This window comes from Arachis ipaensis, chromosome B3 (genome assembly GCF_059453495.1).
Source record: "Arachis ipaensis isolate K30076 ecotype BB chromosome B3, ASM5945349v1, whole genome shotgun sequence".
Lineage (NCBI taxonomy): Eukaryota > Viridiplantae > Streptophyta > Magnoliopsida > Fabales > Fabaceae > Arachis > Arachis ipaensis.
The window spans coordinates 42,371,403-42,386,954 of NC_142438.1; the positions used below are offsets into that span (position 1 = coordinate 42,371,403).

General features: G+C 37.6%; 1 protein-coding gene and 1 non-coding gene across 2 annotated transcripts; one reads left to right on the forward strand and one right to left on the reverse strand.

Annotated features, from left to right (window-relative positions):
• The first annotated feature begins 1,033 nt into the window (after positions 1–1,033).
• Positions 1,034–6,638, forward strand: LOC107630371 (beta-galactosidase). Its single transcript, XM_016333478.3, has 19 exons — positions 1,034–1,494; positions 1,574–1,669; positions 1,796–1,908; positions 2,044–2,110; positions 2,194–2,286; positions 2,467–2,610; positions 2,982–3,070; positions 3,158–3,263; positions 3,349–3,436; positions 3,510–3,628; positions 3,733–3,894; positions 4,049–4,224; positions 4,357–4,466; positions 4,562–4,671; positions 4,751–4,861; positions 5,153–5,263; positions 5,373–5,578; positions 5,770–5,904; positions 6,131–6,638. The coding sequence occupies exons 1-18, from the start codon at positions 1,336–1,338 to the stop codon at positions 5,873–5,875; spliced, it is 2,166 nt and encodes a 721-aa protein (XP_016188964.1). The 5' UTR covers positions 1,034–1,335; the 3' UTR covers positions 5,876–5,904; positions 6,131–6,638.
• A 6,091-nt stretch (positions 6,639–12,729) lies between these two features.
• On the reverse strand, positions 12,730–12,836 carry LOC148570421 (small nucleolar RNA R71). The gene has a single exon (XR_015908215.1). It is a non-coding gene; the product is annotated as a small nucleolar RNA R71 (small nucleolar RNA).
• Between the last annotated feature and the right edge of the window lie 2,716 nt (positions 12,837–15,552).

A 15,552-nucleotide genomic window follows, 5' to 3' on the forward strand; every position in this document is an offset into this window, starting at 1 on the left:
ATATGCATATGTGACATTTTTCTAACTAAAATTAATTAGATAAAAGAAGAAATTTTAAAAGTTTATTTTGTAATATTTACATTTGATGGTATTAAATATAATTATAATGAACATTACAAAGAAAATATTAAATGAAAAGAAAAACAAAGGGTAGAAAATCTTAAATAGAAGTGTGTTCACATTTTGTACTTATCCAATAACTAAGGATATCATTAGTAATACATAGAAAAAAGAATTGTACATTTTATATACACATAACATTTTTTTAAGGTAATATTACTTCTACTTTTGATAATGTCACTTTACATCTCTTTTTTTTAGCAAAAATATTACTTTATTTATTTATAAATGAGTAAAGCCTGATCCTTAATGGTATGGACAAGAGAGTTTTAATTGAATTGATCTTTCAAAATCAGTATAATATAACACAATATAAAAGAGAAAAATATTTAAAATAAGAGTGATAGTATTTTTTTATTTTTTATTATATATATATATATATATATATATATATTAGTAAACACTCGTATATAGTTGTTTTTATGTGAAGTTGATAATTAAAAATTAGTTTAATTATTCTGTTGGTCCCTATAGTTTCACAAAATTTTTAATTAGGTCCCTATATTTTTTTTTAATTGGTTTCTGCACCAATTTTTTTTTCAAATAAGCCCCTTTTGGTAGTAATTGGTTTAATTATTTAGGGATCCAACTAAAAAAAATTGGTACAGAGACTCAAATAAAAAAAAAAAACATGTAAGGACTCAATTAAAAAAAAAATTGGTACAAAAATTCAATTAAAAGAAAAAAAAAAATTATAAAGACCTAATTAAAAATTTTGCCAAACTATAGGACCAATAAAGTAATTAAACTTTAAAAATTATTAAATAATTTAATATATTTTATTAAATTATGATATAATAGTTCCCGACTATCTTTACGCAAAAACAATTTGCATTTGACTTTTTACAAAATATTTCACCTAGACAGAATGAAGATACATACATTATTTGTGATGACCCAAAGCAGAAGGCATAGAATGCTTAAATGTTAATGGTTCCGTGTTGAGAATAAGGTGAAGTGAGTGAGAGAGAGTCCCCACTAGTTATGAGAATGACAAAAAGAAAAAGGGTAAATGGGTCCACTCACACTCCACCCTCTTTGATCCCTCCAAAATCCAAATGCTTTATATATAAATTGAATTCAGTTGCCATTGAATTGCATTAACCACTTCAACTCTCTCTAACAAACCCACCACCACATAACACTTCCAAGTTCCATCCATTATCTTTATTACATTAAACCCAAGCCCCTCAAAACCAAACACTAATCTATACGATGGAGAGAAAAATTCATGTGGTGCCTGTGGTGTTGTTCTTGTGGGTTTGTACTTGTGTAACTGCTTCTGTTACATATGATCACAAATCTCTTATTATAAATGGGAAAAGAAGGATCTTGATATCTGGCTCCATTCACTATCCAAGAAGCACACCCCAGGTTGGTGTTTTCATCATGCTTCATATCCAATGCATGCAATCAATCAAAGGTTTCATGCTTTATTCTCTTGTGATTACAGATGTGGCCGGACCTTATTCAAAAGGCCAAAGACGGCGGCCTTGATGTCATTCAGACCTATGTCTTCTGGAATGGACATGAGCCTTCTCCTGGAAATGTAATGCACATCCCAAATTAACAAAATTATAACTATTAAGGACTTAAATAGTATATGTATGGTTCATATAACTTGAAGAATTATTTCTTGTTGTTAAGACTGGTTCAATTTTTTTTTCTTTTTCAGTATTATTTTCAAGATAGGTATGACTTGGTGAGATTCGTCAAGCTGGTTCAACAAGCTGGCCTTTATGTTCATCTCCGCATTGGTCCTTATGTTTGTGCTGAATGGAACTTCGGGTAATGATTTTCCCCCAAAAGAAAAATAATAATAATTTATGGACAATATTATATAGTTTTTCTTAGCAACCAGTCGTATGTTCTGTTTTCTTTCTCTGTTTTTGTATTTTTATATTTTTTATTATTATTTTTCAGGGGATTCCCTATTTGGCTAAAATATGTTCCGGGTATTGAGTTCAGAACAGACAATGGACCTTTCAAGGTTGGACCTGTCAATTTTACTTATTATTAATTGATCAAAAGATAAAAAATATTAGTGAGTAATATTTGTAATGAATTGTATAGGCGGCAATGCAAAAATTCACTCAGAAAATTGTAAGCTTGATGAAATCAGAGGGGTTGTTTCAAAGCCAGGGAGGTCCAATAATCATGTCTCAGGTAACCAGAAAAAAAAATGTTAATAATGTTCATTTAGTATGTAATTTAAATAAGATAAGATATTAAAGTTTTGTTTGATGCAGGGGCAACTAGTAGTTAGAATAATAATAATCGTGATTGGTGGTGGTTTAATTTGAATAAATAAATAATAATTGGAATAAATTGAATTGAAAATGACAGATAGAGAATGAGTATGGACCAGTGGAGTGGGAAATTGGTGCTCCTGGAAGATCATACACAAGATGGGCTGCATCAATGGCTGTGGCTCTTGACACTGGTGTTCCATGGGTTATGTGCAAGCAACAAGATGCTCCTGATCCTGTTGTAAGATACTTACTCTATTTTATTCATTTTATTTTGTTTTCTTCTAATTGAACTATGGTGGTGGGGTTTTGTAACACTGTTTATGCTTTACTTTGGTTGGGTTAAGGTTGTTACTTTTATCATAAGTTGTTGGAACCACGTGTTTTTATCTTCTTGGTGGATGAGGTTTCTGTGGCTTACATCTGCAATTCTTGTATCAAATTCCGCACTTTTTTCTCCTTGTTTAGGGTTCATCTATAATTGGGGTAATTAAAGTGCATAGCTGGGAACTTGGTTCCAATTCAACTTTTTTCATGAGGGGACCAACCAACCAACTTGTTTGTGTTTTCAATTTCAAAGACAAAAATTGATTTCATTTACTGTGGCTGTAGATTGACACCTGCAATGCCTTCTACTGCGAAGGCTTCACTCCCAACAAGAATTACAAGCCCAAGATGTGGACTGAGAATTGGACTGGCTGGTATATACCTCATAAAAATGCTACCATTTTTGAGAATTTTTCACCTTTGTTGTTTCAATCTTCTATTCAACTCTGCCATTTTTGTAGGTACACTGCTTTTGGTGGCGCAACCCCCATCAGACCAGCAGAAGACATAGCATTCTCGGTTGCCAGATTCATTCAGAATCGCGGCTCGTTTGTTAATTACTATATGGTATGTTACTCCTATGCATTATTGTTGTTTACTATAACTATGTGATTTGGGTCTCATGTATGATGTATCTCATTTTTGTGTGAAGTATCATGGAGGAACTAACTTCGGCCGCACGGCTGCCGGCCGTTTCATCGCCACAAGCTATGACTACGACGCTCCCCTAGACGAATATGGTATGTACTAAGATTTTTAGATCATAAAGCCGCATTACTATCTGAACTAACCTTGTTAATCTTCTCCATTCAGGACTACCAAATGAACCAAAATGGACTCATTTGAGAGATTTGCATAAAGCAATTAAACAATGTGAGCCATCTTTGGTGGCTGTGGATCCAACACTTATACTCATTGCTAACAACATTGAGGTAAGAGTCTCTAAACTAAGTTGATGAAGAATACAAAGAGAACTCTCTCTGCATTGAAATTTTGATTTGCTTCGATTTGATTTGTTCTGTTTTTGTAACCTTAGGCACATGTCTACAAGACAACCACTTCCTGTGCTGCATTCCTTGCAAATTACAACACCGGATCTTCCGCGAAAGTTAGATTTGGAAACGGGGTATATGATGTACCGGCTTGGTCTATTAGTATCCTTCCTGACTGCAAGACTGAAGTTTTCAACACTGCAAAGGTAACACAATTTCCATTTATACTTTTTCTTAATAATGGAAAATATGCTGAAAGATTATAGTGTTATTGTGCATAAATTCTTTATATGTACTGTGCTTTGATTCTTTTCCTTTTTCTTTTCTGGTCATTACTTACTGTGTATCAATTTAATGCAGGTTAGTGCCCTGAGATTCGAGAGGAAGATGACTCCGGTAATCGGTAGATTTGGTTGGCTGTCATTCAATGAAGTACCCGAGTCGTCGGGTCCAAATGATCGCCTTACTGCAGATTCACTCTTGGAGCAGGTTTATGTAACCAAGGACTCTTCAGATTATTTGTGGTACATGACAGAGTAAGTATCTTTCAACACATTGGACTTAATTAAAGATAGCATGGTTTTAAAACCATGAAAGATTTACATGTTTTGATGTTCAATATTTCTGTCTTCTCGCCATCTAAATCGATTTCAATATCCCTTTTTCAGTGTCAACATTAGCCCTAATGAAGGTTTCCTAAGGAATGGTCAATCTCCTGTTCTTACAGCAATGTCAGCAGGGCATGTTCTGCATGTTTTCATTAATGGACAACTTTCAGGTGAATTATAATTAGTAATTAGTGTGCTTCTCTTGATTAGTGTCTGTAGAAAACACCCTTTTTTTCAATTATCAATCTCTTTGTTGTGAATGCAGGAACTGCGTATGGTGGATTGGATAATCCTAAGTTGACATTTAGTGACAGTGTTAAGCTAAGGGCTGGAAACAACAAGATTTCTTTACTTAGTGTCGCCGTCGGTCTCCCGGTTAGTTTTTCTTTGCTAACATATATTTTTTTCATTAGATATTTTTAATCTCAACTAATTTTTATTTGATCAATACCAGAATGTGGGTACACACTTTGAGAAATGGAATGCTGGGGTGTTAGGTCCAGTCACATTGAAGGGTCTAAATGAAGGGACAAGAGACCTATCTAAGCAGAAATGGTCTTACAAGGTTTGTTATCTTATAAATTTTTTCGGCTATTTAGCAACATTGAAAAGTTTTAAATCATAATTCACCAAGCAAATTTACCAAATTCTTAGGTGGAGAACTAAACAATGAGATGCCTAGTATGGATAAGGCTGCATTGTCGGTGTAAAATAGTTTTACAAAATATCATATATTATCGCATTAGTTTAATAAACCACCTTCCACACCAATTACATGAGGATGAATCAATGCATCAAAATGGTTTTGGTTTCTGAAAACGGCTATTGGCTTAAAAATCTGTATGCTATTGGACAGGTTGGTCTGAAAGGCGAATCATTGAGCCTTCATACTGAAAGTGGGAGTAGCTCTGTTGATTGGGTACAAGGATCACTGCTAGCTGTAAAACAACCTTTGACATGGTACAAGGTAAGAATAGATCTTCAGCAAAATGTTGCATTTTTGTTCTTCTTACAAAGATTATCCACCTTCATCTACTTGTATTCTGAGTCATTGTATTGTTCCTTAATGTTATTAGACAACTTTTAGCGCTCCAGCCGGCAATGAACCGTTGGCTTTAGATATGAGTACCATGGGAAAGGGTGAAATATGGATAAATGGTCAGAGCATCGGTCGCCATTGGCCTGGATACAAGGCAGGCGGTAATTGTGGTGCTTGCAACTATGCCGGAACTTACACTGAGAAGAAATGCCTTACAAACTGTGGACAACCTTCCCAGAGATGGTAAGAATTTATACAACTTTTTTTCGCCGATAGTTAAGGAATGCTAGACTCCTAAAGAGAGAACCAAATGATGTAGCAAAGTTCAGAGTCCTCTTCCAAAACATGAAAAGTTATTACAAATTTTTAGAGAATTCGTAGAACTTAGTTTACAGAAGCGAATAATGTTGAAACTATTTTTGTGGTTCGGACAGGTACCATGTTCCTCGCGCATGGCTAAGACCAGGTGGGAACTCCTTGGTTGTGTTTGAGGAGTGGGGAGGAAATCCTGCAGGGATTTCTTTGGTGAAGAGAACATGAAGTGTGTACATAAAGATGCTTCTGAAAGGGTATTCCAAGTTCCAATCATCTCATTCCCATTTTTTCAGAAAAGGAAAATTAGTAAACGTTCATTTGACTTAGTACATTAAAAACTTAAGCTTTTTGGTTTCTCAATATAAATCTTCCATTTTTGAATCCTTAATCAATGCCCTTAACTAGATAAAATCTTATATTGTTAACATCTTTCCAAAGCTTATCATCATTGTCATCTTTATTTCTTTTCTTTTTTGGCAGAACTGCATCAGCCAGCAATCTTTCATCTTGCTTGGTAACTGTAGCTCCAGAAGAAAATCTGTCTAGAAAAAAACACAATGAAGCTCTCATTTTTAGCCTTATGCATTTAGATCCAATGATTGCACCAAATAAATGTGGCTCAGATCATATATTAGGTTCAAGTATATACAGAGAGTATTCAATCAATGTTCAATCCTACTACATGCTCTAAGGATTAGAAGGCCCAAAAGCAAATGTAGATAAGAGAAATGTCGTTGCAGAGAGATTCTGTGTATATAATCCAAGAACTATTGTGCTGAATATTGATTACTTTATGTATACACATTACAGGGCTTGTAATGAAGATTGAGCCCTTTACACATACCTTATATATATATATATATATATATATATCAAATTGCTACATTGTTGCACGAGATATAAGTTTCTTTCTCTATTGGGAATATGATGTAAGAACAAATTGATGAAAAGTAATAAAAGCGGCTTGGAATTTGCATTGTTGATCTCAGTTGCAGCACTAATTTGTGATGTTCTACTTTATCTTAGATTTTTGTATAGCAGAAGGGAAAAGATCAGCTGAGAGGAGTGGGTAATTCCGAGAATGGAATGATTAAATTTGAATAGTTGAATTTTGCATCAATCAAGATTTTAAGTTGTTGTGTAGCGTTCTTTAGAGAATTATGTGAGTGACATATAACATTTATTCTTGATAATTAGTGCATGGTTATACAAATCAGAGCATAAACACACCAACTAAGGTGTTGGTGTGTCTGACATGTGTTAGATCCTAATAGTTTATTGAGTCTAAATATATACATATTTGAAAGTTATGTATAACAAACTAATAAAATGTTATATTTAAGTTAACTTTTAATAAATATTACTAAAAAAATTATTTTTAAGAAAAATAACATTATATAATATAAAGGTTTAATTACTCTGTTGGTTCCTATAGTTTCGCGAATTTTTAATTAGGTCCCTATACTTTTTTTCCTTTCAATTGGTCCCTATACGTTAATTTTTTTTTCAAAGTCCCTACCGTCATAAAACCGTTTGAAATAACAGAATATTCCATCAAAAAATCGAATATTCTCATAATTTAGTTAAAAAACCTAATTAAAAACATCTCTATTTTTTTGAAATACCAAAAATACCCTTTATATTTTGTCCCCCAAAATTAGAGAACTCTAACTACCCCTAAGTTATTCTCCAAAGTTCCCAATTGGATTTCTCCTCCGTCGCACTCTGCTGCCGTTTTCCATGGTGTCGTCGTCGTCCGTCGCTGGGTGGTCATCGTCCCTCTGCGTCGCCCACGGGTGCTCTGTTCTGCTCCGCTCGTCCGCCTTGCCTATTGCATCCCCTCGTCCCGCCTTGCCTCACCGCGCCTCGGGTGCCTTGTCTCGAATTGCCGCTCCTCGACTCCGTTTTGCTGTCTGGACTGGTTCTGCAACAACAGGTGATGATTGAATTTTGTTTTAGTTTTTCAACTGTTGGATCGGAGGAGATGAAGGGACCAGGTGGCATGTGGGAAGGAAACCAGTCAGATGGCTTTCATTTGTTTGAATTGCAAAGATCGGGAGTAGAATGAACATGTGGGTTTCTATCAGCGTTGGGTAATAATTCTTCTCAATAATGTCTTCCTCCCACTACACTAAGAACGGGAGAAATTTTATGCTTAAAACAACTAGTAGTCAAACGGCATCCTCTCCCAATTCTAATGCTTTAGGTACAATGTTGAGAAATTGATGACTGTCATCATCTACCTTTTTTTCTTGCATAAAAAGACCATAAAAGGGAATAATCTCATTAAATCATTGCAATTCATGCATTAATTGATGAAAATCATAGTACAGTGCTTTAAAATGAGTTTGTGCTGAATTTCAGGTGAAAAAGACATCAAAAGGGGAAGAAAACAACAAAACAAGTTGGGCGTGCGAAACGGACGTGCCACTTAAAGCAAACGCCACAAAATTGCACTGGCGTGGCACGCCAGAAGCTGGGCGTGGCACACCAGTACTAAAGTCCAGAGAGGATCCCCCAAGCATATACATGGGCATGGAACGCCAAGAGTTGGGCGTGGCACGCCAGTACAACTTTCCAGAGAGCAACAATGAAGGCCACCAAAGGGGCGTGGCACGCCAGGCTGGGCGTGCCACTTGGTATCGAAGGTGTGGCACGCTAGCTTTAAAATCACTTGGGCGTGCCACTTAAGGAACTAGGCGTGGCACGCCAAGATAAGAAGGACACAAAAGAATGGGCATGCCACTTGAGCAGATTGGCGTGGCACGCTGGTACAAAATTCCAGAAAGGAAGTTGAAGGCTAAAAAAGCTGGGCGTGCCACTTGAGCATCTGGGCGTGGCACGCCAACGTACAAAGAAGGCCAAAGCAAAGGCTGAGCGTGCCACTTGGTGTCGAAGGCGTGGCATGCCATCTCAAGATTCCAAACTGGGCGTGCCACTTGAATGCTAGGCGTGGCACGCCAGCTACCGGAACTAAGGCAAATGATGGGCGTGGCACGCTGGTTATATTTTCCAAAGAGGGAGAAACAAGGCCAACCATATGGGCGTGACACTTGGTATCGAAGGCGTGGCACGCCAGCTTTAAAAATCACTTGGGCGTGCCACTTGAGTCTCAGGCGTGGCACGCCATCATCACCAATCACCTAAGAGAAGAATTAGGCGTGCCACTTGAGTTCTGGGCGTGGCACGCTAAGCAGAGGAGCCAAGCACATGAAGGGCGTGGCACGCCAAACCCTGGGCGTGCCACGTTAGTACAACTTTTCAGAGAGATAGATCAAGTACATAGCATGGGCGTGGCACGCCAAACTCTGGGCGTGGCATGCCAAACTCTGGGCATGCCATGCTAGTTCAAATTTCCAGAAGCTAAAAAGGCCTGGGCATGCCACTTGGGCTCGAAGGCATGGCACGCCAGGCTATCCAAGTCTTTAAAAAGGCTTGGGCATGCCACTTGGGCTCGAAAGCATGGCACGCCAGGCTATCCAAGTCTTTAAAAAGGCCTGGACGTGCCACTTGGGCTCGAAGGCGTGGCATGCCAGGGTGGTCAGTGAACGGAGGCGTGCCACTTGGGGATTGGGCGTGGCACGCCAAGGCAGAATCAGAGCAAGGCGTGGCACGCCACTGAAGCGCCAATCACACGCCAGCTGTGAGATCATGTTTTATGAGTTTATTTCCGTCCAAAATGTAATTTTACTTTCACTTTTGTATTTTTTTTATTTGCTAGTGCTAGGAGTAGTATAAATACCCCTTGGAAGTACTGAAGAAGGGGTTAAGCAGTTGAGCTAGGAGCTAGTAGTAGAAGCATAGTTAGATTCACTTTTTCCATCTTTTACTTTTTCTTGAGCTATGAGTAGCTAAATTCTCTCTCATTGAGAGAGGGAGCTCTGTTGTACTTGATGGATTAATGATAGTAAATTTCTTCTTCTCTTCATCTTCTCTTTGATTTGCTAGAAGGAATTTTGTTCTTCATGCTAGTGTTCAATCACCTTGGAAAAAGGGTTGAATGCAAAATGGGTTTCATGGGAACCTTGGAAAAGGAAACATGAAATCATGCTAGAAATTCCTTCTCACACTTGAGTAGGATCTAGGTTTTGGTGTTTGGATATGGTGACATAAAATCCTCCCTCTACTTGGACCTATGATGATGTGTGGTATAATCAGGGACCAAGCATATCTCTCTTCATGAGCAATTAGACCAAGGAATTGGCTATTGATCAAGATCTGAGAGATTAAGTCACCAACGGATTGGGGTTCAATCAATCATGATTGCCAAGAGGTCAATGAGTTGCATGATTGAAGAGGATATGATCTAGATTTAATCCAAAGAGACAACATCTCCTGATCTCAATGAATTCCCTCATCCTTATCTTCCACTTTCTTTATAGCTTTCTTTACATTCTGCAATTCCCCATTCCCATTTACAATTAAGTCATTTAAGTTTCTGCTCTTTAATTTTTGTTGCCATTTTCAATTCTGTTATTTTCTGCTTTCCTTTACTTTTGAGTCATTTATATTTCTGCACATTTACAATTCTGTAATCACAATATATTCTTCTTAGCTTGACTAATTCACCAATTGATTAAAATTGCTCAAATTTATCAATCTCTGTGGATACGATCCCACTCCACTGTGGGTTATTACTTGACGAAAATTTTGGTGTGCTTGCCAAAAGAACGGATTCACAAATTTTATAATGGGGTGTGAATTCGGCTCATCAGAAATCTTGATTGTTAAATACCTCTAATTTTGCTTATGCTTATTTTTGGTTGCTGCTTGTATGTAATTTGACTTTATTTGATTAGGTAACCAGCATCTTGAATGACAAGGAGAACCAATTGATCTAGTTGTGAAACTTAGTTTGCTAAAATTAGTTTTGATTGTGTTAAAAAATTTTGATTATGAGTTCTGATTATGTATTTTATCTGTAATTAATTGATTATGTTAGAAATAAGAAAAGAGGTGAGATTGGAGATAAGGTGTTTGATTAAATGCCTTTGAGAGAGTTGAATTGATTATGAGTTCTGATTATGTATTTTATCTATTATTAATTGATTATGAGTTTAATTGATCATTGTCATAGAGGCATATAGGACTCTTAGAGATTGTGGTCCCTATCCTGCTGCCCAGGTTGTGAGAGATTTCCAAGGTAAATTTTCGGTTTATTCCGTTTGACAGTGGTTCTAAAACCCCGTTTATTGCTGCAATGAGTAATCCTTGGTCTATCTATTTCCAAGGCAAACTTGCGGCTACAGTGGCTTGTTCTGATTGACTTGTTGCAGTTGAAGGGAATTTTGGATTCGGATTTAGTGCCATTGAAGTTGAGGTATATACTGCTGAACCCATGCTTATATTTATCTATTTAATTGCCCTTCCATTGTGTTATGTGGATTGATGTCTTTATCTTTAGTTATATTTTCATCATCATATAATAGAATGGTTTTTACTTTAGTCTATAAATTATTGTTAACTAACAACTAGAATTAAGATCTTATATGAGTGTCTTGCCAGGATCCATCCAAAGGAGGTGGAACTTGTGGATATATATATATATATATATATATATATATATATATATATATATATATATATATATATTTAGGGAGAGAGAGAGAGAGAGAGTTTCATGTGCCTTTGTGAGAATGGAAATTCCACTACTCATTGCAAAGGTATCTTACAACCTCAATAATATAATTATGCCCTTTTAGTAAAGTAATGATCATGAATTGGATTTTGTACGTTATTTTACAGATTATAATGTTGCACAGCACAATACGAGGACCCATGTAATTGCAGGTTGTTACTGTCAATTGAAGTGGTGTATTGATTATTGTTCATAGAAAACTTTTTCAAGTTGAAAATGAGGGTAATGTGTTGTGTCTGCAGGAACAATAACTGGCATTTGGGTTGCTGGGGCATTTGGAATTGGAGAAGGTATCTGGTACTTGAAGAAAGTGAGAGCTAAAACATCAGATTTATTGCTTTCCTTTACTTTTTCAATTCTGCTATTTACTGCTTTCCTTTACTTTTGAGTCATTTATATTTCTGCACATTTACAATTCTATAATCACAATATATTCTGCTTAGCTTGACTAATTCACCAATTGACTAAAATTGCTCAAATCTATCAATCTCTGTGGATACGATCCCACTCCACTGTGGGTTATTACTTGGCGAAAATTTTGGTGCGCTTGCCAAAAGAACGGATACACAAATTTCATAATGGGGTGTGAATTCGGTTCATCAAGTTTTATGGCGCTGTTGCCGGGGATTGGTTTGAATTTGACAATGATTAAATTGATTGGGGAGCTAGATTAAGCAATTTTATTACCTTGTTATTTTCTTTTAGCTTTTTACTTTTCTGCCCACTCTGTTTTCTTTTTTTACCTTGATTATTTTAGCTATTCATTATTCATATTTCCATTCTGCTAACTGTTTGACTAATTGCATCAACCAAGTTAACCATTAATCTTCACTAGAGTGATTCTTTCACTTGTCCCCCACTTGCTGTTTGTGAATGTATAACAGGTAAAAGGGGAGAAACTTCATCCTCTTTTGATAGTGAAATTGAGAGGACCTTCCTTAGATTAAGGAGGGAAGCAAGAGGCAAAAGCATAGTTGGAGAGGAACTAGTGGAGGAAGATCTGAGAACCACCATGGATGATGAAGTACAAGACAATGTTGGAGGAGATGCTGAAAATTATATTGGGCAAGAGAGGAGAGTCTTAGGCTCCTACATCAACCCAAATCCAGGAAACTATGGCAACATCATCCTCAAACCAACAATCCATGCCAACAATTTTGAGTTGAAACCTCAACTCATCATACTTGTCCAGAATAATTGTTCTTATGGAGGAGGAGCCCAGGAGGACCCAAATCAACATCTCAGTACATTCTTGAGGATTTGTGACACTGTAAAGTCCAATGGTGTGCACCCTGACACCTACAAACTACTTTTGTTCCCTTTCTCACTCAGAGATAAGGCAGCAAAGTGGTTGGAAGTATTTCCCAAAGAGAGTTTAACCACATGGGATGATGTTGTAAATAAATTCCTAGCAAGATTCTATCCTCCACAGAGAGTCAACAGGCTAAGAGCTAAGGTGCAAACTTTCAGACAGTAAGATGGTGAGACACTCTATGAGGCCTAGGAGAGATTCAAGGATTTGACAAGGAAATGCCCACCTGATATGTTCAATGAGTGGGTGCAACTACACATCTTCTATGAAGGGCTGTTATATGAGTCAAAGCAAGCAGTAGATCATTCTTCTGAAGGCTCACTCAACAAGAAGAAAACCATTGAAGAGAGGAGTACTTCTATGCTTTAGAAAGAACTCAAAAGAGAGGAGTGATGGAGCTCAACTCAATGGATGCCTTGCTGGCCCAAAACAAATTGATCACTGCACAACTAGCAGCCTTGACCAAGAAGATGAAAAGTAAACAAGTCTCAGCCATCCAAACCCAAGCCCCTCAACAAGAAGGAGATGCACCAGAAGTCGAAGGTGAATGGGAACAAGCTAATTATGTGAACAATTCTAGACCTCCATATGACCCCAACTCCAAGACATACAATGCAGGTTGGAAGAACCACCCAAACTTTGGGTGGAAAAACCAACAAAACCACAATCCATATCACACAAAACCATATCAAGCCAATCAATACCACAATCACAACCCTAACCATCAATCTAACAATAACAGACCCTACCACAATGCACAAAATACATCATATCATTCCACTCAACAAATACACAACAACCACCATCAAGATACATCAACCTCAACCATGCAACCATGTGAGATCAAAAGTAACTTTGAGAGAGTAGAAGCTACAATAGCACAACTGTCATCACAACTGACATGAGCTATTTCCACTCTTTTGGAGAGACAGACACAAGCTGACAAGAGGATAGATTCCAACCAAGAAGAATATAGATCAAATCTGAAGAATCAAGGCGCAGCTATTTCAAAATTGGAAGCACAAGTGGGGATTCTATCCAAGAAAATTTCTATGTCTACACATACATTTCCCAGTGATACCATGGTTAACCCAAGAGGGGAATGCAAAGCCATCACACTTAGAAGCGGAAAGGTGGTGGAAGAAGCAACCCCAAGTCAGAGCAACCAACAAAAAGGAGCTGCAGAAAAGCCTGAAGTCAAGAGTGAAAAGGAGACCCCTACCCCATCACCACCAAAGCCAATCTTGAAGCCTTATGTGCCAAAAGCACCATATCCACAAAGGCTGAGAAAAGATGGGAAGGATGGCCAGTTCTCTAGATTTTTAGAGATTTTCAAGAAGCTCCAAATCAACATACCATTTGCTGAGGCACTGGAGCAAATACCACTCTATGCCAAATTTTTGAAGGAGCTCATGACAAGAAAGAGAAACTGGTAAGAAAAAGAGACCATAGTGCTAATTGAGGAGTGTAGTGCCATAATACAAGGGAAGCTACCCCAGAAAATGAAGGACCTAGGGAGTTTCCAAATCCCCTGCATCATAGGGGATATCAACATTAAGAAGGCCTTGTGTGACCTAGGAGCTAGCATCAATCTCATGTCCTTAACCATGATGAAGAGGATGAAGATTGAGGAAGCCAAGCCAACAAGAATGGCACTCCAATTAGCTGACAGAACCTTCAAGTTCCCACATGGGGTAGTGGAAGACTTGTTGGTGAAAGTGGGAGAATTCATTTTCCCAGCTAACTTTGTTGTGTTGGATATGGAAGAAGAGGCTAACACATCAATCATTCTAGGAAGGCCATTCTTAGCTACTGCTGGAGCCATTATTGATGTACAAAAAGGGGAATTAGTCTTGAGATTACATGAAAAGAAGATGGTCTTCAATGTCTTTAAGGCAATGAGTTACCCCAAGGAATCCATAGGAGAATGCATGATGGTAGACACCATAGAACAAATAGTTCAAGGAGTTTTGGAAGAAGAACAATGTGAAGGAACTATTGAGTTAGAACAGCAAGCATCAAGTGGAGACTCACCACAAGGAACCATGAAGAATTCAATCATGTTGAACCCCAAAGATAGCAAGGAAGTAGAGGCACCAAAACTCGAGCTGAAGACCTTACCACCAAGCTTGAAATATGCGTATTTGGGTGACAACAACACTTACCTGGTGATCATTAATTCAAGCTTGAGTGAAGAACAGGAAGAAGAACTTATCCAAGTGCTGAAACAGCACAAAGATGCCATAGGCTGGACACTTGCATACTTAAAAGGAATCAGCCCTTCAATGTGCATTCACAAGATACTACTTGAAGAAGGTGCTAAGCCCTCAAGGCAGCAACAAAGAAGGCTGAATCCAACCATGAATGAAGTGGTCCAAAAAGAAGTATTAAAGCTGTGGCAAGCAGGAGTGATCTACCCCATCTCAGACAGCCCTTGGGTAAGCCCGGTGTAAGTAGTCCCAAAGAAAGGAAGGGTCACTGTTGTACTGAATGAGAAGAATGAGTTGATACTTACAAGAACGGTGACTGGGTGGCGCATGTGCATTGATTATAGGAAGCTTAATGAGGCCACAAGGAAGGATCACTTCCCCCTACCTTTCATGGATCAGATGCTTGAGAGATTGGCTGGACATGAGTATTACTACTTCTTGGATGGTTATTCGGGCTACAACCAAATTGTTGTAGACCCCAAGGACTAGGAAAACACTTCATTTACTTGTACATATGGTGTTTTTGCTTATAGGAGAATGCCCTTTGGATTGTGCAATGCACCTGCAATATTCTAAAGGTGCATGCTCTCCATATTTTCAAACATGATTGAAAGATTCATTGAGGTGTTTATGGATGACTTTTCTGTATTTAGTAACTCATATTCTAATTGCTTACACCACTTAGCCTTGGTGCTAAAGAGATGCCAAGAGACCAACCTTGTTTTGAACTGGGAGAAATGCC

Bases quoted from the DNA above. Each gene is read 5' to 3' on its own strand.
- LOC107630371 (XM_016333478.3), top strand. From the start codon at position 1,336: ATGGAGAGAAAAATTCATGTGGTGCCTGTGGTGTTGTTCTTGTGGGTT. The intron at 4,467-4,561 runs GTGAATTATAAT...TTGTGAATGCAG, and splicing joins CATTAATGGACAACTTTCAG to GAACTGCGTATGGTGGATTG. The intron at 5,579-5,769 runs GTAAGAATTTAT...TGGTTCGGACAG, and splicing joins GGACAACCTTCCCAGAGATG to GTACCATGTTCCTCGCGCAT.